The following is a 24,475-nucleotide window of genomic DNA, read 5'->3' as shown; positions in this document are numbered from 1 at the left end:
ACGTATATTGTACCCAGGAGTAAAACTGGGAGTGTGTGTGCACGTATCTTGTGTCCAGGAGTGAAATTGGGAGTGTGTGGGCACGTATATTGTACCCAGGAGTGAAATTGGGAGTGTGTGGGTACGTATCTTGGGTCCAGGAGTGAAATTGGGAGTGCGTGGGCACGTATCTTGTACCCAGGAATGAAATTGGGAGTGTGTGGGCACGTATCTTGTACCCAGGAATGAAATTGGGAGTGTGTGGGTACGTATCTTGTGTCCAGGAGTGAAACTGGGAGTGTGTGGGCACGTATATTGTACCCAGGAATGAAACTGGGAGTGTGTGGGCACGTATATTGTGTCCAGGAGTGAAACTGGGAGTGTGTGGGCACGTATATTGTACCCAGGAGTGAAACTGGGAGTGTGTGGGCACGTATATTGTACCCAGGAGTGAAATTGGGAGTGTGTGGGTACGTATCTTGTGTCCAGGAGTGAAATTGGGAGTGTGTGGGCACGTATCTTGTACCCAGGAATGAAATTGGGAGTGTGTGGGCACGTATCTTGTGTCCAGTAGTGAAACTGGGAGTGTGTGGGCACGTATCTTGTGTCCAGGAGTGAAATTGGGAGTGTGTGGGTACGTATATTGTGCCGTTATTGTGTGCGCATTCATCTAACTGTGGTTGCAGGGGTCGAGTCATGGCTCCTGGCCCGTGTGTGTGTGTGTTTACCTGGAGTTTACCTGGAGAGAGTTCCGGGGGTCAAAACCCCCGTCTAATTGCATATGCAATTCATTATTATTATTATAATTATTTTGGGGATGCGCTAAACCCTTAAGGATCAAAGAGCGCCTGAGGACAGGGAGGTAACGAAGTGTTTTGTACGTTCCTTGGAGGGCGAAACATCGAGAGGTCTATGTGAAAGACTTTTCTCTCTATGCAGAGGGAAACTCTTCACTCTAGCTAGAACGAAATGTCGCACATGGGAGACAGGAGCTTATGACGATGTTTGGGTCCGATTTGGATTCTTTACAAGTCACATTTGTAAATGGTCCAAGTAGGACCGAAATGTCGTCATGTGAGTCTTTCTCTGTCCTATGCGCGGGCTGTTTGTGTATTCCGCTCAGGGTATTGTGCCTTCGTGTTCTTTACGTGGTTTAGGGTGACACGTGGTCTAAGGTGACACGTGGTCTAAGGTGACACGTGGTTTAAGGTGACACGTGTTGTTAGGAAACATGTGTAGGGGATTCACCTGTAGTATGCCAGGCTGAGGTCTATCTTGAAGCTGCTCGCTGAGGGAGATGTCTGGAGAATCTGGCGGAGAGTAGAACTGGGCATCTGAGGAGGAGAAGCTAAGAGGTGTATACTGTCTGTCGGGGGGCATGGAGTTTAGCCCGAGGGAGGACCCCGAGGAGGCCGAGCGGGCCACCTCTCCACTTTGTAAATCCAAGGGTGAGATGTGTTGTCCCTTAAGTTCTTGCAGATTTTCATCCTCGGCTACTTCTACCTTCTCTTCCTCTTCCTCCTCCTCCTCCTCTTCCTTAAGGTTTGCATGTATGTATCCAGTTGATGCTGTTTCATAATTATCTTGTTCTCTGTCTGTGTCTTTCAAGACAGCCACCGGTGGAGCCTCGATGTTTACAGGCTGCTCTACTGTCTCGTAGCTAGGTTCATATAATGGTTCAGGCGGTGGTATAGCAATCTTTGCTTGCCCTGTGTTTTCTGCAACATCGATGTCAGTCTCGTCTTTGACTTCGATAGGAGACTCTGGAGTCTGTCTAGCTTGTGGTGCGCCAATGATTATCGTCTGTGGGTCATCAATTACTTGGTCTTCAGGAGTTAGGGGCCTGATATAGCTGACGACTGGTACATCGCCTTGTACCACCACTGGTAAATCAGCACTATGGGGACGCTCGTCTAAGTACTGGCTACTCAGGTCCTGATCTGCAACCTCGTTGGTTCCCATTGTGGCTATGTCATCTAGCGTGTTAGCGAAGCTGGGATCATCTCCCTCACCCCGAGACGTAAGTTGGGACAGCGCTGGGGACTTGCATTTCCCAACTTCAAGTCTAGGACTTGCAGATCTAGATTTTTCATCACTCACCTTAGGTTCAAAGATGGGAACTTGTGGTGGTTCTTCAAGAACTTGTTCTTCACCAGCAACACTGCCAACTGGACTGGAAGCTTTGGATTCCTTAGATTTACTCCGATGCTCGTTGCTATCTGATATTATCCCTGCTTTAGGAGAGGGTTCAGATACCAAAGTGTTAACTATAGTACCATCCTGAGAGTTGAGATGCTCGTTGCGCTCAGTGCTGAGAGTGTGAGAGATGCGAGCGTCCTCAGGGATGCTGCCATCAGAGCTTCCCCCGTGTGATACCTGGTCATCAGTTGGGCTGGCAAGTCTTGGCGTCTGACGCCCCGGCGTCCTTGAGCGCTCAGAGTGGTTGCGGCTGCGGTTCTTGAAGCGGCCGACGCTTCCTGTAACACACAGGAAACACGGCTTTAGGATTGTTGAGTGAAACTCACGTACAAAAGTGATGCATTTATTTATCATGATCATATCATTGCAAAATGAACATATAAAGCAGCTTAAAACTGGACATTACATACAAAGAATTACATCAAATATTACCATGAATATGCCCGTATTTATTAAAGAATTTGCTGTGATACACAGACCAGTTAATATATTTGTTCTTCAGTCCACTGCAGAACAATGTTCAATAACAATGCACACAATAAGTTCAATCTTTCCACCTAAGTTTACCTTCTTTCTTGCGTGAGGTTCTCTCCCTCTCTCTGTCTTTGTTGTTGGTTCCATCGTGGTCGCTGCCCCTCCTACGGGAGGAGGAGGACACCTTCAGGTCCCTCATGTTCCTCTCCAGCTGCAGTTCCTCCTCACCTTCACTTCCGGACTCCGACTGAGACTCTGAACCATCTCTCCGACGCGACTTTTTCTTACTTTTACTCTTGTTGGTACCGGAGACTTTGCGGTTCTCGCGTTTACTCTCCTTCACGTTGAAAGAGAAGTTACTCTTCACTATGCCGCCTCCATCGTTGTCGTAGTCGGATAAGTCCCTTTCGTTATCCTCCTGGTCGGTCCGTCTGTCCCGCCGTCTGTCGGAGCGCCTTCGTTCACTATTCCGTCGGCTGGTTCGGCTGCTGCTCCCAACAGTCTTGGAACACATTCCACACGTTCGAGCCCCGCCAGAGTTGATGAAAGTACAGTGGTCACACTGCCAGGCTAAGCTGCTCACTCCGCCATGACCTGACTTGTTATCGTCTATATCATCTTCTTCGTCGCTTCCCGAAGACGATCGACTGTCTTCACTCTCCTCTGAGCGCTTGGCCTTCCGGTTGCGACTTCGACGGCCACTGGTGTCTGCGGCGCTGAAGGACCTCGATTTGCTGGACTTGTGAGATCGATGTGACGTAGAACGCACTGACGGTGCTGGAGATGATGTCACTTTACCAAAAGTATGCATCGAGTCAGGTATCGACATGTTCAAGCCCATGGGGGTACCCATGGGCGGTGGGGGCATATGTGGGTGGTAGCCAGGATAGTAGCCTGGGTACATGGGCATATGGTGATGGATGTGGGGTGGAGGGGGCGCCCATGGGTAGCCAGACATGTCACTGCCCACGGAGGAGAGGTTCATGGAGAGGTTAGAAGCAGTGCGCTTCATGCCACTCATGCCAGGGTGGGTGGTAAACATGGGTTGAGCCTGGCACAGCTCACATGGAGCTCCCCACAGCATCCCGCCCCCATAACCCATCATGTTCAGCTGCTGGAAGCTACCTGCCTGTACAGAAACAAAGAAAAAAGACCATTAGCCCCAACATCGTGTTACAGCACATTTCGGACTAATCCAAACTTGAGAAAGAAAACTTTACACGATATTTCGGTCCAGGAAGGACCGAAACGTTGCCTAAAGTTTTCACTCCAAAATGATAGTTATGAATTGTTCCAGCCACGGTATTGTGACTTCACACATTTTATCCCAGACATATATACAAGACAACACTTCACGTAATGTTCCAGCTTTCTTTTACAATCATTCAACTCATGGAGGGTTGATTGTCCATCCAGGGACAATCTGTCAGAGGAGAGCCGCGCCTGTCACCACCAGCCCATGGAGAACTGAACACAGATACACCATTAATACATCAGTGTTGCTGTTTACGTACTGGATTGGCTGTGCTGAAGGCGTGTGAAGCCTGCTGCTGTGCTAGGCTGTTTAGATCACAGACTGACGCCGAGGATACCATGCCTCGCCCTAAGGTGTTGCCGCTACGACCGGAGCTGCTGATGCTGTTGTATCCCCGGCGGGTCGGTGCCCCAGCGAAGGCGGACATGTCCGCAGGGACGTGCCCAGGAGGACAGGTTGGACTTGAGGGCGTGCCCTGGGTGTCTGTTGTGGTGGGGGTAGTGTTGGTCTGGGCTGCCATCATCTGTGACCACTGGTCGTCGGAGACACTGTGGGATCGGGTACGTGGGGGTGGTTTGTTGTGTTCCCCTACCCAGGGGGACCCACAAGGCGTGGGTTCCGCTAGGGAAGTCTGTGGAACACATTAGTTAAGTTAGAAGGAACTCAAGGCAAGGAAGATCACACTCACTTCTGACACTCTCACGTTTAAGTTGTCTGGCCAGGGTGACACACTCGCTTAAACACACTCATTCCTCAACACACCTTAAAACACATTCCTCAACACACACATACACACATACACGCACACACACAAATAATATATGAACTACCATTTTAAACACCTGAAAGAGAAGCATATGAGAGACCACATAGACACCTGCACACTCCAGGTGTTTGTGATCTCCCTGCCAACAACTGCATTATCAGGCATTTAGAAATTAACGTGTGTTCACTTTTTGTGAGATGAGTGATGACGTGTGTGTGTGTGTACTCACCTATTTGTGGTTGCAGGGGTCGAGTCCTAGCTCCTGGCCCCCGCCTCTTCACTGGTTGCTACTGGGTTCTCTCTCTCCCTGCTCCCTGAGCTTTTTCAAACCTCGTCTTAAAACTATGTATGGTTCCTGCCTCCGCTGCGTCACTTTCTGTGTGTGTGTGTGTGTGTGTGTGTGTGTGTGTGTGTGTGTGTGTGTGTGTGTGTGTGTGTGTGTGTGTGTGTGTGTGTGTGTGTGTGTGTGTGTGTGTGTGTGTGTCTATAGCAACAGGTTCTGGTAATATCTATAATTAATGTGTGAAGATGGAGCTAAAATTCATTAAAAACAGAGTATTCTGCAGTGCAATTGGTACTAACAGCAAGTTTCTTGCGTCTGTTTCTGTTCCTTCGACGTATGACAGCAGGCAGGGAGCTGTCTGGAGTCAGGGAGTCATCACTGTAGTCCCTAGACTTCTTCACCCCTTCTTCGGTAGCCTCCTGGGGCGACTGGGCACTGCTACCCACCCCAGCGGTGCTACCAATCCTCAGCTTCACCTCCAGGATATCATCTTCGTCTCGGGCATCCTTCACTCTGCCATCCGTAATAGCCAGACGACCATTGATGAGGTGCTGCTGATCAAAGATCTCATCCTTCCAGGATGAGAGGTAACTGGGAAGGCAGCCACAGGTTGCAGATTTCTGTAGGGCCATCGGCTGGGCCTGATACCCTACGCCTGTGCCCATCTGGCCTACAGGTAGAGATAGCAAGCCATGCATGATGGGAAAAGACCCCATCTGACTATCTAGCCAGGAGGCGTTTTCAAGACTATCACAATCACGACAGTTACATGGGTACCACATTATCACCAACACCTCCGCTAGTTCACTATTCTATTGGCCCCAATGTTTATCATCCTTAAATATACCTTTGTCCACTTGTATTTACATCTATATCAGCTAGTCTTTGTTTTGCAATCTCTTATGCAAATACCACCAAGACATTCTTGATGAACCAACTCTGAAATCAAGCTCTACGTCAATGTAAATATAAGCATGGAGGAACACTGCAGAAGACCTACTGGCCCATACATGGCAGATTCTCATCAAATTCAACCATTCCAACCCACGTATTTGTACCTTTTACCAAACTAACAAGACTTTACTTCAGGTACTAATCAAACCCAGCCCTTTTCACTAACATATTTGTCCAATCTCCTTTTAAAGCCAGCCAAAGTCTTAGCCTTGATTATCCTATTGTCAGTTGTTCCACGTATCAGCATAGTGATGGTAGAGACTTGAGTATGGCAGGGCAGTGCCGGATGTCCCTCAGAGACAAGCCGGCAGCCCTGGGTGCCACTCACAGCTACGTGTATGAGAGTAAATATGCTTTCTTGGCAGGCTGGCCGGCTTGCCTATCCGGGGAAGTCAACGACACAGCCAGATACAATAGCTGTTTGTGTTTTCTCATGAGGCAATAAACTATGACTAGAGTTCAACTCTAGCCTGACACAAGACAAGAAGAAGAAGAAGAAGAAGAAGAAGAAGAACAAGAAGAAGAAGAAGTTATGAATCTTGCCCAGGATGCCACCCAGTACAGTCGATTAACTCCCAGGATTGCAGTTACTGCAAGGTGAATAGGGGCAGCAGGTGTACGGTGACTTGCCGCTGCGTTTCTCCTTGCCCAAGGTAATAGCCAAATATATATATATCCAATATGTGGTGCCCAATATGTGGCGTCCAATATGTAGTGCCTATATATATATATATATATATATATATATATATATATATATATATATATATATATATATATATATATATATATATATATATATATATATATATATATATATATATATATATATATATATATAGTTGGACAGGGGTCACGTATTCCAAAGGTCACTTCTCAATCGTACAGGTGCCGGACTCACCTGTAAGCACCTGTTTATATTAAATGTTCTTGGCAACACCAGCAGTGTTGCTACACTATTCTATATGATAGTTACATTGTGGGAACACCAACAGTGTTGCTACACTATTCTATATGATAGTTACATTGTGGGAACACCAGCAGTGTTGCTACACTATTCTATATGATAGTTACATTGTGGGAACACCAGCAGTGTTGCTACACTATTCTATATGATAGTTACATTGTGGGAACACCAGCAGTGTTGCTACACTATTCTATATGATAGTTACATTGTGGGAACACCAACAGTGTTGCTACACTATTCTATATGATAGTAACATTGTGGGAACACCAGCAGTGTTGCTACACTATTCTATATGATAGTTACATTGTGGGAACACCAACAGTGTTGCTACACTATTCTATATGATAGTTACATTGTGGGAACACCAGCAGTGTTGCTACACTATTCTATATGATAGTTACATTGTGGGAACACCAACAGTGTTGCTACACTATTCTATATGATAGTTACATTGTGGGAACACCAGCAGTGTTGCTACACTATTCTATATGATAGTTACATTGTGGGAACACCAGCAGTGTTGCTACACTATTCTATATGATAGTTACATTGTGGCAACACCAGCAGTGTTGCTACACTATTCTATATGATAGTTACATTGTGGGAACACCAGCAGTGTGTTGCTACACTATTCTATATGATAGTTACATTGTGGCAACACCAGCAGTGTTGCTACACTATTCTATATGATAGTTACATTGTGGGAACACCAGCAGTGTGTTGCTACACTATTCTATATGATAGTAACATTGTGGGAACACCAGCAGTGTTGCTACACTATTCTATATGATAGTTACATTGTGGGAACACCAACAGTGTTGCTACACTATTCTATATGATAGTTACATTGTGGGAACACCAGCAGTGTTGCTACACTATTCTATATGATAGTTACATTGTGGGAACTCCAGCAGTGTTGCTACACTATTCTATATGATAGTTACATTGTGGGAACACCAGCAGTGTGTTGCTACACTATTCTATATGATAGTTACATTGTGGGAACACCAGCAGTGTTGCTACACTATTCTATATGATAGTTACATTGTGGGAACACCAACAGTGTTGCTACACTATTCTATATGATAGTTACATTGTGGGAACACCAGCAGTGTTGCTACACTATTCTATATGATAGTTACATTGTGAGAACACCAACAGTGTTGCTACACTATTCTATATGATAGTTACATTGTGGGAACACCAGCAGTGTTGCTACACTATTCTATATGATAGTTACATTGTGGGAACTCCAGCAGTGTTGCTACACTATTCTATATGATAGTTACATTGTGGGAACACCAGCAGTGTGTTGCTACACTATTCTATATGATAGTTACATTGTGGGAACACCAGCAGTGTTGCTACACTATTCTATATGATAGTTACATTGTGGGAACACCAACAGTGTTGCTACACTATTCTATATGATAGTTACATTGTGGGAACACCAGCAGTGTTGCTACACTATTCTATATGATAGTTACATTGTGGGAACACCAACAGTGTTGCTACACTATTCTATATGATAGTTACATTGTGGGAACACCAGCAGTGTTGCTACACTATTCTATATGATAGTTACATTGTGGGAACTCCAGCAGTGTTGCTACACTATTCTATATGATAGTTACATTGTGGGAACACCAGCAGTGTGTTGCTACACTATTCTATATGATAGTTACATTGTGGGAACACCAGCAGTGTTGCTACACTATTCTATATGATAGTTACATTGTGGGAACACCAACAGTGTTGCTACACTATTCTATATGATAGTTACATTGTGGGAACACCAACAGTGTTGCTACACTATTCTATATGATAGTTACATTGTGGGAACACCAGCAGTGTTGCTACACTATTCTATATGATAGTTACATTGTGGGAACTCCAGCAGTGTTGCTACACTATTCTATATGATAGTTACATTGTGGGAACACCAGCAGTGTGTTGCTACACTATTCTATATGATAGTTACATTGTGGGAACACCAGCAGTGTTGCTACACTATTCTATATGATAGTTACATTGTGGGAACACCAGCAGTGTTGCTACACTATTCTATATGATAGTTACATTGTGGGAACACCAGCAGTGTTGCTACACTATTCTATATGATAGTAACATTGTGGGAACACCAGCAGTGTTCCTACACTATTCTATATGATAGTAACATTGTGGGAACACCAGCAGTGTTGCTACACTATTCTATATGATAGTAACATTGTGGGAACAAAAGCTAACTATGTTACCCTGTCATATTGCATCACACAGGATGGGTCACATACATCAGGTCATGAAATGTGTCAGTCTGAGCTGGGAGACTTCAGTAGTGTCAGTCTGAGCTGGGAGACTTCAGTAGTGTCAGTCTGAGCTGGGAGACTTCAGTAGTGTCAGTCTGAGCTGGGAGACTTCAGTAGTGTCAGTCTGAGCTGGGAGACTTCAGTAGTGTCAGCCTGAGCTGGGAGACTTCAGTAGTGTCAGTCTGAGCTGGGAGACTTCAGTAGTGTCAGTCTGAGCTGGGAGACTTCAGTAGTGTCAGTCTGAGCTGGCAGACTTCACTAGTGTCAGCCTGAGCTGGGAGACTTCAGTAGTGTCAGTCTGAGCTGGGAGACTTCAGTAGTGTCAGCCTGAGCTGGGAGACTTCAGTAGTGTCAGTCTGAGCTGGGAGACTTCAGTAGTGTCAGCCTGAGCTGGGAGACTTCAGTAGTGTCAGTCTGAGCTGGGAGACTTCAGTAGTGTCAGTCTGAGCTGGGAGACTTCAGTAGTGTCAGTCTGAGCTGGCAGACTTCACTAGTGTCAGCCTGAGCTGGGAGACTTCAGTAGTGTCAGTCTGAGCTGGGAGACTTCAGTAGTGTCAGCCTGAGCTGGGAGACTTCAGTAGTGTCAGTCTGAGCTGGGAGACTTCAGTAGTGTCAGCCTGAGCTGGGAGACTTCAGTAGTGTCAGTCTGAGCTGGGAGACTTCAGTAGTGTCAGCCTGAGCTGGGAGACTTCAGTAGTGTCAGTCTGAGCTGGGAGACTTCAGTAAATGCCTCGGCGTGATATTGACTATCTTTGCACTTAGCAAATCCAAATTGTAATTACAGATTTTAACCTTTACAAAGAAATATACTTATTATTAGTATTAAAGTAATGAGGACATCGTCAAACATTCCACCATGGTACAGTAACTACCACACCATCAAATTCACCTTTCAGCAGTGCTGGAGTTACTATTACTTGGGAATTACCATTTCTCAGGATAGTGTGTGTATGTGAAAGAGAGAGAGAGAGAAACAGGAGAGACCGGGAAAAGAGTTTGAAAACCGCAGGAAATTGATCTTGTAAGCTAAAAGAGAGAATATCTCCCTGACAGACAGAGGTGCACCAAACACAAGACAGATAAAGCATCTCGAGGCTGTGTAGACGAGATGAAGATGCCGATTTACGGTGTGCAAGTCTTGCTAAGACCCACACATGTTGCAGATTTGTGAGTAAGAGTACATTTTCAGACTTCCTCATCCAGGGGATGAGTATATTACTCAGTCTTACTCATCCACCCCAAATTCTAAGTTGATAATAACAAAATACAACATATTCCGGCATATAAGGCGCAGCATTTTTCCCACAAAAAAGTCTTAAAAAATCAACTTAGACTTTATATCCTCAAGGTCAGGCTTAAGGGTTAGACTTTAGCAGTTGTTTACTAATGTTACGCTATAACTCCTTGGAAACAGTGTCATATATCTTACATAAGCCTGCGTCTTATACTCTGGAAAATACAGTATAGCTGATCTTTCTGGCTGTTGGATGGCAGACGTCATGTCAACTTAGGGAAGTAGATACGTAGGAAGAGATAGGGATAGGTAGGTAGGTTGAGGCTTGAGAGTGTAGATAGGCAGGTAGGTAGGTAGAGATATAGGTAGGCAGAGAAGGGGATAGGTAAGTAGGTAGGTAGAAGCTTGAGAATGTGGATAGGCAGGCAGGTAGGTAGATAGGCTGAGAGATAGGTAGGAAGGTAGAGAGATAGGGAATTAGAGAGATTAGGTAGGTAGGTAGATAGGTAGGTAAGTAGAGAGATAGGTAGGTAGAGAGATAGGTAGGTAAGTAGAAAGATAAGTAGGTAGAGAGATAGGTAGGTAGATAGGTAGGTAGATAGGTAGGTAAGTAGAGAGATAGGTAGGTAGAGAGATAGGTAGGTAGGTAGATAGGTAGGTAAGTAGAGAGATAGGTAGGTAGAGAGATAGGTAGGTAGGTAGATAGGTAGGTAAGCAGAGAGATAGGTAGGTAGAGAGATAGGTAAGTAGAGAGATAGGTAGGTAGGTAGATAGGTAGGTAAGTAGAGAGATAGGTAGGTAGAGAGATAGGTAAGTAGAGAGATAGGTAGGTAGATAAGTAGAGATAAGTAGGTAGAGAGATAGGTGGGTAGATAGGTAGGGAGATAGGTAGGTAGATAGATAGGTAAGTAGAGAGATAGGTAGGTAGAGAGATAGGTAGGTAGGTAGATAGGTAGGTAGAGGCTTGAGAGTGATTTCATGCTTAAGAATAGGCACACATGGTTGCTGGCAGGGACAGGGCGCTAAATCTGCCTCAGAACACGAGAACTGGCCAACACTGATGATGTTGCTTTCTTCCTCTAGCCCCTCCACACACACACACACACACACACACACACACACACACACACACACACACACACACACACACACCAAACAGGCTTGTAAATTCTAGATTCGGTTTGTGTTGTCCCTGTGTGTGTATGTGTGTGTGTGTGTGTGTGTGTGTGTGTGTGTGTGTGTGTGTGTGTGTGTGTGTGTGTGTGTGTGTGTGTGTGTGTATGTGTGTGTGTGTGTGTGTGTGTGTGTGTGTGTGTGTGTGTGTGTGTGTGTGTGTATGTGTGTGTGTGTGTGTGTGTGTGTATGTGTGTGTGTGTGTGTATGTGTGTGTGTGTGTGTGTGTTTGTGTGTGTGTGTGTGTGTGTGTATGTGTGTGTGTGTGTGTGTGTGTGTGTGTGTGTGTGTGTGTGTGTGTGTGTATGTGTGTGTGTGTGTGTATGTGTGTGTGTTTGTGTGTGTGTGTGTGTATGTGTGTGTGTGTGTGTGTGTGTGTGTGTGTGTATGTGTGTGTGTGTTTGTGTGTGTGTGTTTGTGTGTGTGTTTGTGTGTGTGTGTGTGTGTTTGTGTGTGTGTGTTTGTGTGTGTGTGTGTTTGTGTGTGTGTGTGTGTGTGTGTTTGTGTGTGTGTACTCACCTAGTTGAGGTTGCGGGGGTCGAGTCCGAGCTCCTGGCCCCGCCTCTTCACTGATCGCTACTAGGTCACTCTCCCTGAGCCGTGAGCTTTATCATACCTCTGCTTAAAGCTATGTATGGATCCTGCCTCCACTACATCGCTTCCCAAACTATTCCACTTACTGACTACTCTGTGGCTGAAGAAATACTTCCTAACATCCCTGTGTGTGTGTGTATGTGTGTGTGTGTGTATGTGTGTGTGTGTGTGTGTGTATGTGTGTGTGTGTGTGTGTGTGTGTGTGTGTGTGTGTGTGTGTGTGTGTGTGTGTGTGTGTGTGTGTGTGTGTGTGTGTACTCACCTATATGTGGTTGCATCGGTCGAGTCACAGTTTCTGGTCCCTGGTGTGTGTGCTCCCATCATTCCCACTACCAGTGTTCCTATCATTCCCACTATCAACTGCAAGAAAAATGACAACCTGGATAACTAGAACCTTCAAAACATATCCTGGATAACTAGAACTTTCCAAACATAGGTTGGATAACTAGAACTTTCCAAACATAGGTTGGATAACTAGAACTTTCCAAACATAGGTTGGATAACTAGAACTTTCAAAACGTGAGAATCGCAGACTTGTAGAACATACAGAGAACCTTCACTGCTCGTATGAATTCAGTTAAGTTCCTAAATTTCTGGATAATTTTGAAGTCCTTTGAGCTGTACTCCCTGGAACGTAGGCGAGAAAGATACGTCATAATGTACACCTAAACAATTGTAGAGTGATTGGTACCAAGAGGAACTGGTGGGGGATGGTGGTGGTGCTAGTGGTGGTAGTGGAGGTACTGGTTGTGTAGAAGCTGGACATAGAGGAACTGGTAGTGGTAGTGAGATAGTGGAGAAGGAGGAGGAGAAAGAGGAGGAGGAGGAAGAAGAGGAGGAGGAGGAAGAAGAGGAGGAGGAGGAAGAGGAGGAGGAAGAAGAGGAGGAGGAGGAAGAGGAGGAGGAGGAAGAGGAGGAGGAAAGACAGGATACCTGTAGAGGAGATTCAGAGACTCTTCAACAACGCTAGTATCCTCTCTTTGTATATTCCATCGCCCCTTCCCTCTAGCAACAACCCTACGCTAACCCCCCACCACGCAAATATCAACCCAACACTGATGATGGCCCTCAACACAAACGTAACACAAACACAGTAATCTCACACGAGTCAAGAATACAGCCTTCCTGGGGGACTGTTTACATTCTCAAATTTCACAAGAACCAGGCGCCAAGGAAGGTCGCATCTGAAGCTATTTTCTTCCATATTTAATCAACAGTTTTCCCAGTTCACTTATATATATATATATAATATATTGTTTCATATATGAGTTTCTTTTTTAATGAGTGCCTATACAGTTCTGTGCCATGTAGTGTCACATAGCTGGTGCAATAGGCACAGAAAGAACACAGATGAGGTAGCATCACTTGGGAGATGAGAGAGATGGGTTTACATCTCATCTGTATGGGAAGCTGTGATCTTCCTGCGACAGGATGCGTAGAAATCCTGGCGGATGTAAGCAGGCCATGGTGATGTATAAATGTTTTCCTGGGCTGAGGATAGGGGATAGGTCTGAGAGAAGGCCCAGGAAGGGCCCCCCCCCAAGTGGTCAGGGACCAATCTCGCTGCGTCATTTGTGCGTCGCCACTACGACGCTGCTGCTACGTCGTTACCGTCGTAGATAAGTTGATTGGGGCTCCCGTCGACGTAGATCAAGCCTGCTAGTGTGAGGTGGTCGAAGGCACACCTGCCTCTACTGCCAACCAGACAGCAATGCCTCGCCTTCCTCCTCACAGCCTCCACCGGCGCCAATCAACAGTGCCAGCCTCAAGATCTCCATCTATTTCAACCGGGTACTGGCAACCGAGACGCCAAAACGTCAACCAGTTCTTGAAAACAAAAACACGGGAGCATTTGGGTAGGTGTGCAGCCATATACAGGTGCCATAAGTGAAAGGCACTGCATATATAAATGCTGGTGCGGGAGCATCATCCTAGGAAGATTTGGCACTCTCTCACATGGTCGGAGGCCAAGAGATGACAGGGTAAGGTAGCAGGGTAGCAGGTGTGCGGAGAGGCGAGTAGACAGGGTACTAGCGTCTACCAATGAGGTAGACATCTCGGAGTACAGTGGTAGATGATTCCAGTCTGGTTATAACCCCAGATAATCCAGTTATAACCCCAGATAACCCAGTCTGGTTATAACCCCAGATAATCCAAGATTATTAACTCCAGGGTATTAGTAAGCCAGGATAACCCAGAGGTGATATCACCAGGTATCAAAGCTGGGGGACTGATAACCAGTTATCAAGACTGGAGGACTGATCACAGTTATCAAGACTGGGGAACTGATCACCAGCTATCAAGACTGGGGAACTGATCACAGTTATCAAGACTGGGGAACTGATCACCAGCTATCAAGACTGGGGAACTGATCACCAGCTATCAAGACTGGGGAACTGATCACCAGCTATCAAGACTGGGGGACTGATCACCAGCTATCAAGACTGGGGAACTGATCCCCAGCTATCAAGACTGGGGAACTGATCACAGTTATCAAGACTGGGGGACTGATCACCAGCTATCAAAACTGGGGAGCTGTTCACCAGCTATCAAGACTGAGGGACTGATCACCAGCCATCAAGACTGAGGGACTGATCACCAGCTATCAAGACTGGGGAACTGATCACCAGCTATCAAGACTGGGGAACTGATCACAGTTATCAAGACTGGGGGACTGACCACCAGCTATCAAGACTGGGGAACTGATCACCAGCTATCAAGACTGGGGAACTGATCACAGTTATCAAGACTGGGGGACTGATCACCAGCTATCAAGACTGGGGGACTGATCACCAGCTATCAAGACTGGGGAACTGATCACCAGCTATCAAGACTGGGGAACTGATCACCAGCTATCAAGACTGGGGAACTGATCACAGTTATCAAGACTGGGGGACTGACCACCAGCTATCAAGACTGGGGAACTGATCACCAGCTATCAAGACTGGGGAACTGATCACAGTTATCAAGACTGGGGGACTGATCACCAGCTATCAAGACTGGGGGACTGATCACCAGCTATCAAGACTGGGGAACTGATCACCAGCTATCAAGACTGGGGGACTGACCACCAGCTATCAAGACTGGGGAACTGATCACAGTTATCAAGACTGGGGGACTGATCACCAGCTATCAAGACTGGGGGACTGACCACCAGCTATCAAGACTGGGGAACTGATCACAGTTATCAAGACTGGGGGACTGATCACCAGCTATCAAGACTGGGGGACTGATCACCAGCTATCAAGACTGGGGGACTGACCACCAGCTATCAAGACTGGGGAACTGATCACAGTTATCAAGACTGGGGGACTGATCACCAGCTATCAAGACTGGGGGACTGATCACCAGCTATCAAGACTGGGGGACTGACCACCAGCTATCAAGACTGGGGAACTGATCACAGTTATCAAGACTGGGGGACTGACCACCAGCTATCAAGACTGGGGAACTGATCACAGTTATCAAGACTGGGGGACTGATCACCAGCTATCAAGACTGGGGGACTGACCACCAGCTATCAAGACTGGGGAACTGATCACCAGCTATCAAGACTGGGGGACTGATCACCAGCTATCAAGACTGGAGGACTGATCACCAGCTATCAAGACTGGGGAACTGATCACCAGCTATCAAGACTGGGGAACTGATCACCAGCTATCAAGACTGGGGGACTGATCACCAGCTATCAAGACTGGAGGACTGATCACCAGCTATCAAGACTGGGGAACTGATCACCAGCTATCAAGACTGGGGAACTGATCACCAGCTATCAAGACTGGGGAACTGATCACCAGCTATCAAGACTGGAGGACTGATCATCAGCTATCAAGACTGGGGAACTGATCACCAGCTATCAAGACTGGAGGACTGATCACCAGCTATCAAGACTGGGGAACTGATCACCAGCTATCAAGACTGGGGGACTGATCACCAGCTATCAAGACTGGGGAACTGATCACCAGCTATCAAGACTGGGGAACTGACCACCAGCTATCAAGACTGGGGAACTGATCACCAGCTATCAAGACTGGGGGACTGATCACCAGCTATCAAGACTGGGGGACTGATCACCAGCTATCAAGACTGGAGGACTGATCACCAGCTATCAAGACTGGGGAACTGATCACCAGCTATCAAGACTGGGGAACTGATCACCAGCTATCAAGACTGGGGGACTGATCACCAGCTATCAAGACTGGGGGACTGATCACCAGCTATCAAGACTGGAGGACTGATCACCAGCTATCAAGACTGGGGAACTGACCACCAGCTATCAAGACTGGGGAACTGACCACCAGCTATCAAGACTGGGGAACTGACCACCAGCTATCAAGACTGGGGAACTGACCACCAGCTATCAAGACTGGGGAACTGACCACCAGCTATCAAGACTGGGGAACTGACCACCAGCTATCAAGACTGGGGAACTGATCACCAGCTATCAAGACTGGGGAACTGATAAGATAAGATAAGATTTCGTTCGGATTTTTAACCCCGGAGGGTTATCCACCCAGGATAACCCAAGAAAGTCAGTGCGTCATCGAGGACTGTCTAACTTATTTCCATTGGGGTCCTTAATCTTGTCCCCCAGGATGCGACCCACACCAGTCGACTAACACCCAGGTACCTATTTGCTGCTAGGTGAACAGGACAATAGGTGTAAGGAAACGTGTCAGAATTTCCACCCGCCGGGAATCGAACCCGGGCCCTCCGTGTGTGAAGCGGGAGTTTTAGCCACCAGGCCACCGGGCCACCACAGCTATCAAGACTGGGGAACTGATCACCAGCTATCAAGACTGGGGGACTGATCACCAGCTATCAAGACTGGGGAACTGACCACCAGCTATCAAGACTGGGGAACTGATCACCAGCTATCAAGACTGGAGGACTGATCACAGTTATCAAAACTGGGGAACTGATCACCAGCTATCAAGACTGGGGGACTGACCACCAACTATCAAGACTGGGGGACTGACCACCAGCTATCAATCCTGAGGGATTGATAGCTGGTGGTCAGTTACGAGAGTGTTCAACAGTGGTCAGCTTAAGAGAGTGTACTTACTAACAGAGCGTACTGCTCTTTCGGCAACCTGAGTTCGACTTCTAGGTAATAAGACACGCATGTACGAGAGTTTGGCCAGGTACTGAAAGATAATATGATAGGAGGGTACTTCAGGAAGGTGCAAAATGCAAAGTTGTTTGAAAAAGACCCACTGAGACTTCAAAAATCCTCTGAAATCTCCTAAAATCCTTGGCTGGTGATAATACCATGTCTTCCTGGTGATAGTACAGACGTCTGGTTGCTTGGTGACAATACTGTATGACGGGTGATGTATCCGGGTATGTCTCTTGCCTAATTCTAGCCAAGGCCCCTGCAAGAGGTGGGTCCCAGGCCACTAGTGGTGTAAATAGGACCTTGCAGCTGTTTGTACCACCCAGTCTTGCATAATTCAATCTAAGGTGCCCCGTGGCCTGGTAGGCAGCGCTTTGGCTTCACACACTGAGTGTCCGTGGTTCGATCCCCGGCAAGGGGATCGAACCATGGAGACATTGGGCGTGTTTTCTTACACCTGTTGTCACTGTTCACTTAGCAAGCAAGTAGGTACCCTGACGTACCCCACCCTGACGTACCCCACCCTGACGTACTCCACCCTGACGTACCCTACCCTGACGTACCCCGCCCAGACGTACTCCACCCTGACGTACCCCACCCTGACGTACCCCACCCTGACGTACTCCACCCTGACGTACCCCACCCTGACGTACTCCACCCTGACGTACCCCACCCTGACGTACCCTACCCACTAAAAAATCACATAGCTCCACTCCAAAAAGTTGATAGCAAAGCAACACTATCAACTGACAGCACTGACATCCCACATTATCAACACTATCAACTGACAGCACTGACATCCCACATTATCAACACTATCAACTGACAGCACTGACATCCCACATTATCAACACTATCAACTGACAGCACTGACATCCCCCATTATCAACACTATCAACTGACAGCACTGACAGTGTTGAATGTAGCAAGCTTGTCAGCCCCCCGGAGCCACAGGTCATACAACCCAGGTCACACAATCCAGGTTACACAACCCAGGTCATCACAGGTCTTAGAACAGGTCGCTTCTATCTCTCACGCTTAACTAGAATTCGGCTAAAGCTTTGGCACCACTATGATATAAGCTGTGGAAAGCTGACAGCTGTAAGCTTGGCAAACAAGACACACATTTGAGCTGTCATGGATTAAAGCTACCTGCCTTCATGTTGACAAAGGGATCTTTGATACAAGAAATTTTACACACACACACACTGTAAACTTGTGCCGCACTCGGCACTATTCCTTTAGCGCGTATTGATGTACAAGACGCAGGGGTTATGCTAAGTCTGGGATACCTTCCTCAGTTGCTGCAGTGACTAAAATATATCCAGGTTTGTTTTGATCTGGGCATATTGGAAGCAAGCCAGAGGCGAGTAAATGGCCTTGATGCACACACACATATTCACACACACACACACACACACACACACACACACACACACACACACACACACACACACACACACACACACACACACACACACACACACACACGACAGAGATGTAAATGAACTCAATATGAGATTTAAGGAAGCATTTTTCAGTGGAGACAGAAAGGACTCCAGAAAGCTGCTATGGTAGGGTGCACCAGCAAGTGCTGGACACACTGCACACAGCAGATGAGGAGTTGAAGAGGTTTCTAAGTGAATTAGATACCTCAAAGGCGGTGGGACCTGGCATTTCTCCGTGGGTCCTGAGAGAGGGAGCAGAGGCGCTGTGTGTGCCACTAACAACAATCTTCAACACATCTATCGAAACTGGGTGACTACCTGAGGTATGGAAGACAGCAATTGTAGTCTCAAGTTTTAAGAAAGGAGACAGACATGAAGCACTAAACTACAGCCCAGTGTCACTGACATGTATAGTATGCAAAGTTATGGTGAAGATTGTCAGAAGAGTGGTGGAGCATCTAGAAAAAGGATAAGTCTATATACGACAACCAGCACGGTTTCAGGGACGGGAAATCCTGTGTAACAAACCTACTGGAGTTTTACGACAAGGTGACGGAGGACAGGAGAGAGAAGGAGGTGGGTAGACTGCATTTTCTTGGATTACAAGAAGGCCTTTGAGACAGTTCTGCACAGGAGATTGCTTCAAAAGCTAGAGGAGCTAAGTTAAAGTTGTTGGGGAGTGGAACAATTTGGAGAGTGATGTTGTGGAGGCAGGATCTATACATAGCTTTAAGAAGAGGTATGATAAAGCTTATGGAGCAGGAAGAGTGACCTAGTAGCAATCAGCTAAGAGGCGGGGCCAGGAGCTGTGACTCGACCCCTGCAACCACAAATAGGTGAGTACACACACACACACATACACACACACATACACACACACATACACACACACACACAGACACACACACACACACACACACACACACACACACACACACACACACATACACATACATACATACACACACACACACACACACACACACACACACACACACACACACACACACATACACATACATACATACACACATACACACACACACACACATACACACACATACACATACACACATACACATACATACATACACATACATACATATACACACACACACACACACACACACACACACACACACACACACACACACACACACACACACACACACACACACAAACACCATACGCAGCATCTCTCAAGAATTTCCTGTCCTACGTCACTTCCTTAACCTACGTCGTATTTCTGTGTCTGTGCCAGTTTCCTCTTCTATGACACTCCTTCATGTCTTTGTCTCCAACACAACCAACTTATAAATACAAACACAAACACGACTCTCCTCACTATATAACTGTTGTTACGTGTTGAATTTAAACAAGTGCCAGAGGGTTTCCCATGGCCATACCAAACTTACACTAATTTATACGTCTCGAAAAAAGAATGACAGAATTTTTCGAGTTCTTTTGGATAGACCAGAATATATCATGCCAGTTTAACTTCAATCTTATATATATATAGATATATATATATATATATATATATATATATATATATATATATATATATATATATATATATATATATATATATATATATATATATATATTTTTTTTTTTTTTTTATTATCACACTGGCCGATTCCCACCAAGGCAGGGTGGCCCGTAAAAGAAAAACTTTCACCATCATTCACTCCATCACTGTCTTGCCAGAAGGGTGCTTTACACTACAGTTTTTAAACTGCAACATTAACACCCCTCCTTCAGAGTGCAGACACTGTACTTCCCATCTCCAGGACTCAAGTCCGGCCTGCCGGTTTCCCTGAACCCCTTCATAAATATTACTTTGCTCACACTCCAACAGCACGTCAAGTATTAAAAACCATTTGTCTCCATTCACTCCTATCAAACACGCTCACGCATGCCTGCTGGAAGTCCAAGCCCCTCGCACACAAAACCTCCTTTACCCCCTCCCTCCAACCCTTCCTAGGCCGACCCCTACCCCGCCTTCCTTCCACTACAGACTGATACACTCTTGAAGTCATTCTGTTTCGCTCCATTCTACTCTACATATACATATACATATATATATACATATACATATATATATATATATGTATATATATATATATATATATGTATATATATATATATATATATATATATATATATATTACCAAGGCTTTATTTCATGGGTTTGCAGACTTACATTATTATTATTATTATTATTATTATTATTATTATTATTATTATTATTATTATTATTACTACTACTACTGAGGTAGGGCAGATTATTATAACTGCCAAGATGTAGCAAGCAGCTGTAGGTGGTGGAAGGACTGTATTGTGTGGTTGTTGTGGTTGTTGTGGTTGTTGTGGTTGTTGTGGTTGTTGAGGTTGTTGTGGTTGTTGTGGTTGTTGTGGTTGTTGTGGTTGTTGTGGTTGTTGTGGTTGTTGTGGTTGTTGTGGTTGTTGTGGTTGTTGTGGTTGTTGTGGTTGTTGTGGTTGTTGTGGTTGTTGAGGTTGTTGTGGTTGTTGTGGTTGTTGTGGTTGTTGTGGTTGTTGTGGTTGTTGTGGTTGTTGTGGTTGTTGTGGTTGTTGTGGTTGTTGAGGTTGTTGTGGTTGTTGTGGTTGTTGTGGTTGTTGAGGTTGTTGTGGTTGTTGTGGTTGTTGTGGTTGTTGTGGTTGTTGTGGTTGTTGTGGTTGTTGAGGTTGTTGTGGTTGTTGTGGTTGTTGTGGTTGTTGAGGTTGTTGAGGTTGTTGTGGTTGTTGTGGTTGTTGTGGTTGTTGAGGTTGTTGTGGTTGTTGTGGTTGTTGTGGTTGTTGTGGTTGTTGTGGTTGTTGAGGTTGTTGTGGTTGTTGTGGTTGTTGTGGTTGTTGTGGTTGTTGAGGTTGTTAAGGTTGTTGTGGTTGTTGTGGTTGTTGTGGTTGTTGTGGTTGTTGTAGTTGTTGTTGTTGTTGTGGTTGTTGTGGTTGTTAAGGTTGTTGTGGTTGTTGTGGTTGTTGTGGTTGTTGTGGTTGTTGTGGTTGTTGTGGTTGTTGTGGTTGTTGTGGTTGTTGAGGTTGTTAAGGTTGTTGTGGTTGTTGTGGTTGTTGTGGTTGTTGTGGTTGTTGTTGTTGTGGTTGTTGTGGTTGTTGTGGTTGTTGTTGTTGTTGTGGTTGTTGTGGTTGTTGTGGTTGTTGTGGTTGTTGTGGTTGTTGTGGTTGTTGTGGTTGTTGTGGTTGTTGTGGTTGTTGTTGTTGTTGTGGTTGTTGTGGTTGTTGTGGTTGTTGTGGTTGTTGTGGTTGTTGTGGTTGTTGTGGTTGTTGTGGTTGTTGTGTTTTTGTTATAGTTGTTGTGGTTGTTGAGGTTGTTGTGGTTGTTGTGGTTGCTGTAGTGGTTGTAGTTGTTGTGGTTGTTGTGGTTGTTGTGGTTGTTGTAGTGGTTGTAGTTGTTGTGGTTGTTGTGGTGGCTGAAGTTGTTGTGGTTGTTGTGGTTGTTGTTGTTGTTGTGGTTGTTGTGGTTGTTAAGGTTGTTGTTGTTGTTGTGGTTGTTGAGGTTGTTGTGGTTGTTGTGGTTGTTGAGGTTGTTGTGGTTGTTGTGGTTGTTGTGGTTGTTGTGGTTGTTGTGGTTGTTGTGGTTGTTGTTGTTGTTGTGGTTGTTGTGGTTGTTAAGGTTGTTGTTGTTGTTGTGGTTGTTGTGGTTGTTGTGGTTGGTGTGGTTGACATTTCAGTGAGTAGAATTGCGACCAGTTCCTTCGGGATTTTCCAGGTGTAAATTATTAGGTATCTTTGGTGTCCCGTGGCTCGGTTGGTAGCTCATTCAGCTCACGCATTGTGGTTCGTGGTTCGATCCCCGGTACGGGCGGAAGCATTAGGATGTATTTTCTTAAAACACCTGCTGTCTCTATTCACCTAGCAGTAAGTAGGTACCTTGATGTTAGTTACCTTACACCTGTTGTCACTGTTCACCTAACAGTAAGTACGTACCTAGGCGTTAGTCACCTTACACCTACTGTCACTGTTCACCTAGCAGTAAGTAGGTACCCGGGTGTTAGTTACCTTACACCTGTTGTCACTGTTCACCTAGCAGTAAGTAGGTACCTGGGTGTTAGTCATCCAGGTACCTTGGACAAATCGACAGGTGGAAGTAGGTCATGACTATAGGTTAGGCAGTAAAGAATTCCCTGAATCAGGTGCCCAAAATGCTGCTGTGTCTGACAGGAGTGTAGGCCTAGATATGTGATTCCATGAGTCTGGGCCTAAGGCAGAGTGCACGGCCATGCTGTCAGTGACCTGAGGCAGAGTGTACGGCCATATTGTCAGTGACTTCTTCGAAGTGGTCTTGAACTAATACAAAAATTATGGAGATATGGGCCGAGTTTTGGATCTCAGTCACGAAAAAACCAGTCACTGAACACACTTGCAGTTTGACTACGATAAAAGTCCCTTTGGGATTTTTTTTTTTTTTGGCCTGGCTTTAGCATTTACAAAAATGTATTTAGGAGTCCTCTAATTTCATTAATGGTTTCTCAACGTCTCTCTTTTTCATTCTATATGATTTATTCAGCACTTGCCTTCACTCCTGAGACAGTGTTGAGGAGTCTGAGAAGGTCAGAGGTTCTTCGTCTTCACCTAGAAAGGGAACGTCTCTCTCTCTCTCTCTCTCTCTCTCTCTCTCTCTCTCTCTCTCTCTCTCTCTCTCTAATATGCATTATTTGTTTTTGTAATGTGTCTGAAGATATACATATATACACTGTATATATGTATAGCTCAGTATATGTGCACTGAGTGATACGTATCTCTACATATATTTATACACTGAGAGGTGTATATCTCAGTGTATATACACTGGTAGTTTAAAGTAATCGTTATTTTAGGTATTAAATTAGTTTTGACTATTTGCTATGTAAACAGAGAGAGAGAGAGAGAGAGAGAGAGAGAGAGAGAGAGAGAGAGAGAGAGAGAGAGAGAGAGAGAGAGAGAGAGAGAGAGAGAGAGAGAGAGAGAGAGAGAGACCCCTAAATGACCAAGGTTTCACATACCAAACGATAACTAATGCTTCCTGGGAATGAAACTACCAATTTAGGTAAGACAAAAGAGAGCTTCTCTAGCCACTGAAATGGTAGGAATGTTGGTGGTAGTGGTGGTAGTGGTGGTAGTGGTGGTAGTGTAGTAGTAGTAGTAGCAGTAGCAGCAGAACAGAGACGTACACAGGTCCTCACTGACAGTAGTGGTTCGTGATTCAGAGTTGAGACAGAGGCTGAGTCAGTAAGTTTATTTAGACACAGGTACTCGTAAAGTTTATTTAGACACAGGTACTCGTAAAGTTTATTTAGACACAGGTACTCGTAAAGTTTATTTAGACACAGGTACTCGTAAAGTTTATTTAGACACAGGTACTCGTAAAGTTTATTTAGACACAGGTACTCGTAAAGTTTATTTAGACACAGGTACTCGTAAAGTTTATTTAGACACAGGTACTCGTAAAGTTTATTTAGACACAGGTACTCGTAAAGTTTATTTAGACACAGGTACTCGTAAAGTTTATTTAGACACAGGTACTCGTAAAGTTTATTTAGACACAGGTACTCGTAAAGTTTATTTAGACACTGGTACTCGTAAAGTTTATTTAGACACAGGTACTCGCATGTACAGTTATCATTCATAGTGCAAATTACCCTCCTGGATAACCCAAGAGAAGACCAAAATGACTTATTTCCAAACAGGAAAAGGGTTTCCTGATGCCAG

At 45.4% G+C, this 24,475-nt stretch overlaps 1 protein-coding gene across 27 annotated transcripts in view; it reads right to left on the bottom strand.

The window, feature by feature from the left end:
- LUBEL (Linear Ubiquitin E3 ligase) overlaps positions 1-24,475 on the bottom strand; it is a 151,574-nt gene that overhangs the window by 76,446 nt on the left and 50,653 nt on the right. For 25 of the 27 annotated variants that reach the window (XR_011394647.1, XM_070104587.1, XM_070104590.1 and 22 more), the window contains 3 exons: positions 4,167-4,538; positions 2,746-3,781; positions 1,228-2,456 (listed from right to left, as the gene is read on the bottom strand). Coding sequence is in view for 26 of the 27 variants with exons in the window: in XM_070104587.1 (XP_069960688.1) it covers positions 1,228-2,456; positions 2,746-3,781; positions 4,167-4,538 (2,637 nt within the window). In the remaining variant the exon portion in view is untranslated. Of the gene's footprint in view, positions 1-1,227; positions 2,457-2,745; positions 3,782-4,166; positions 4,539-5,255; positions 5,909-13,795; positions 14,056-24,475 lie in introns of those variants that run through there. The other 2 variants (XM_070104597.1, XM_070104596.1) reach the window with 2 other exon arrangements.

Source organism: Cherax quadricarinatus, chromosome 93 (genome assembly GCF_038502225.1).
Source record: "Cherax quadricarinatus isolate ZL_2023a chromosome 93, ASM3850222v1, whole genome shotgun sequence".
Classification (NCBI taxonomy): Eukaryota; Metazoa; Arthropoda; class Malacostraca; order Decapoda; family Parastacidae; genus Cherax; species Cherax quadricarinatus.
The sequence above is the reverse complement of the archived record's forward strand: the minus strand, read 5'-3'. Positions and strand labels throughout refer to the sequence as shown.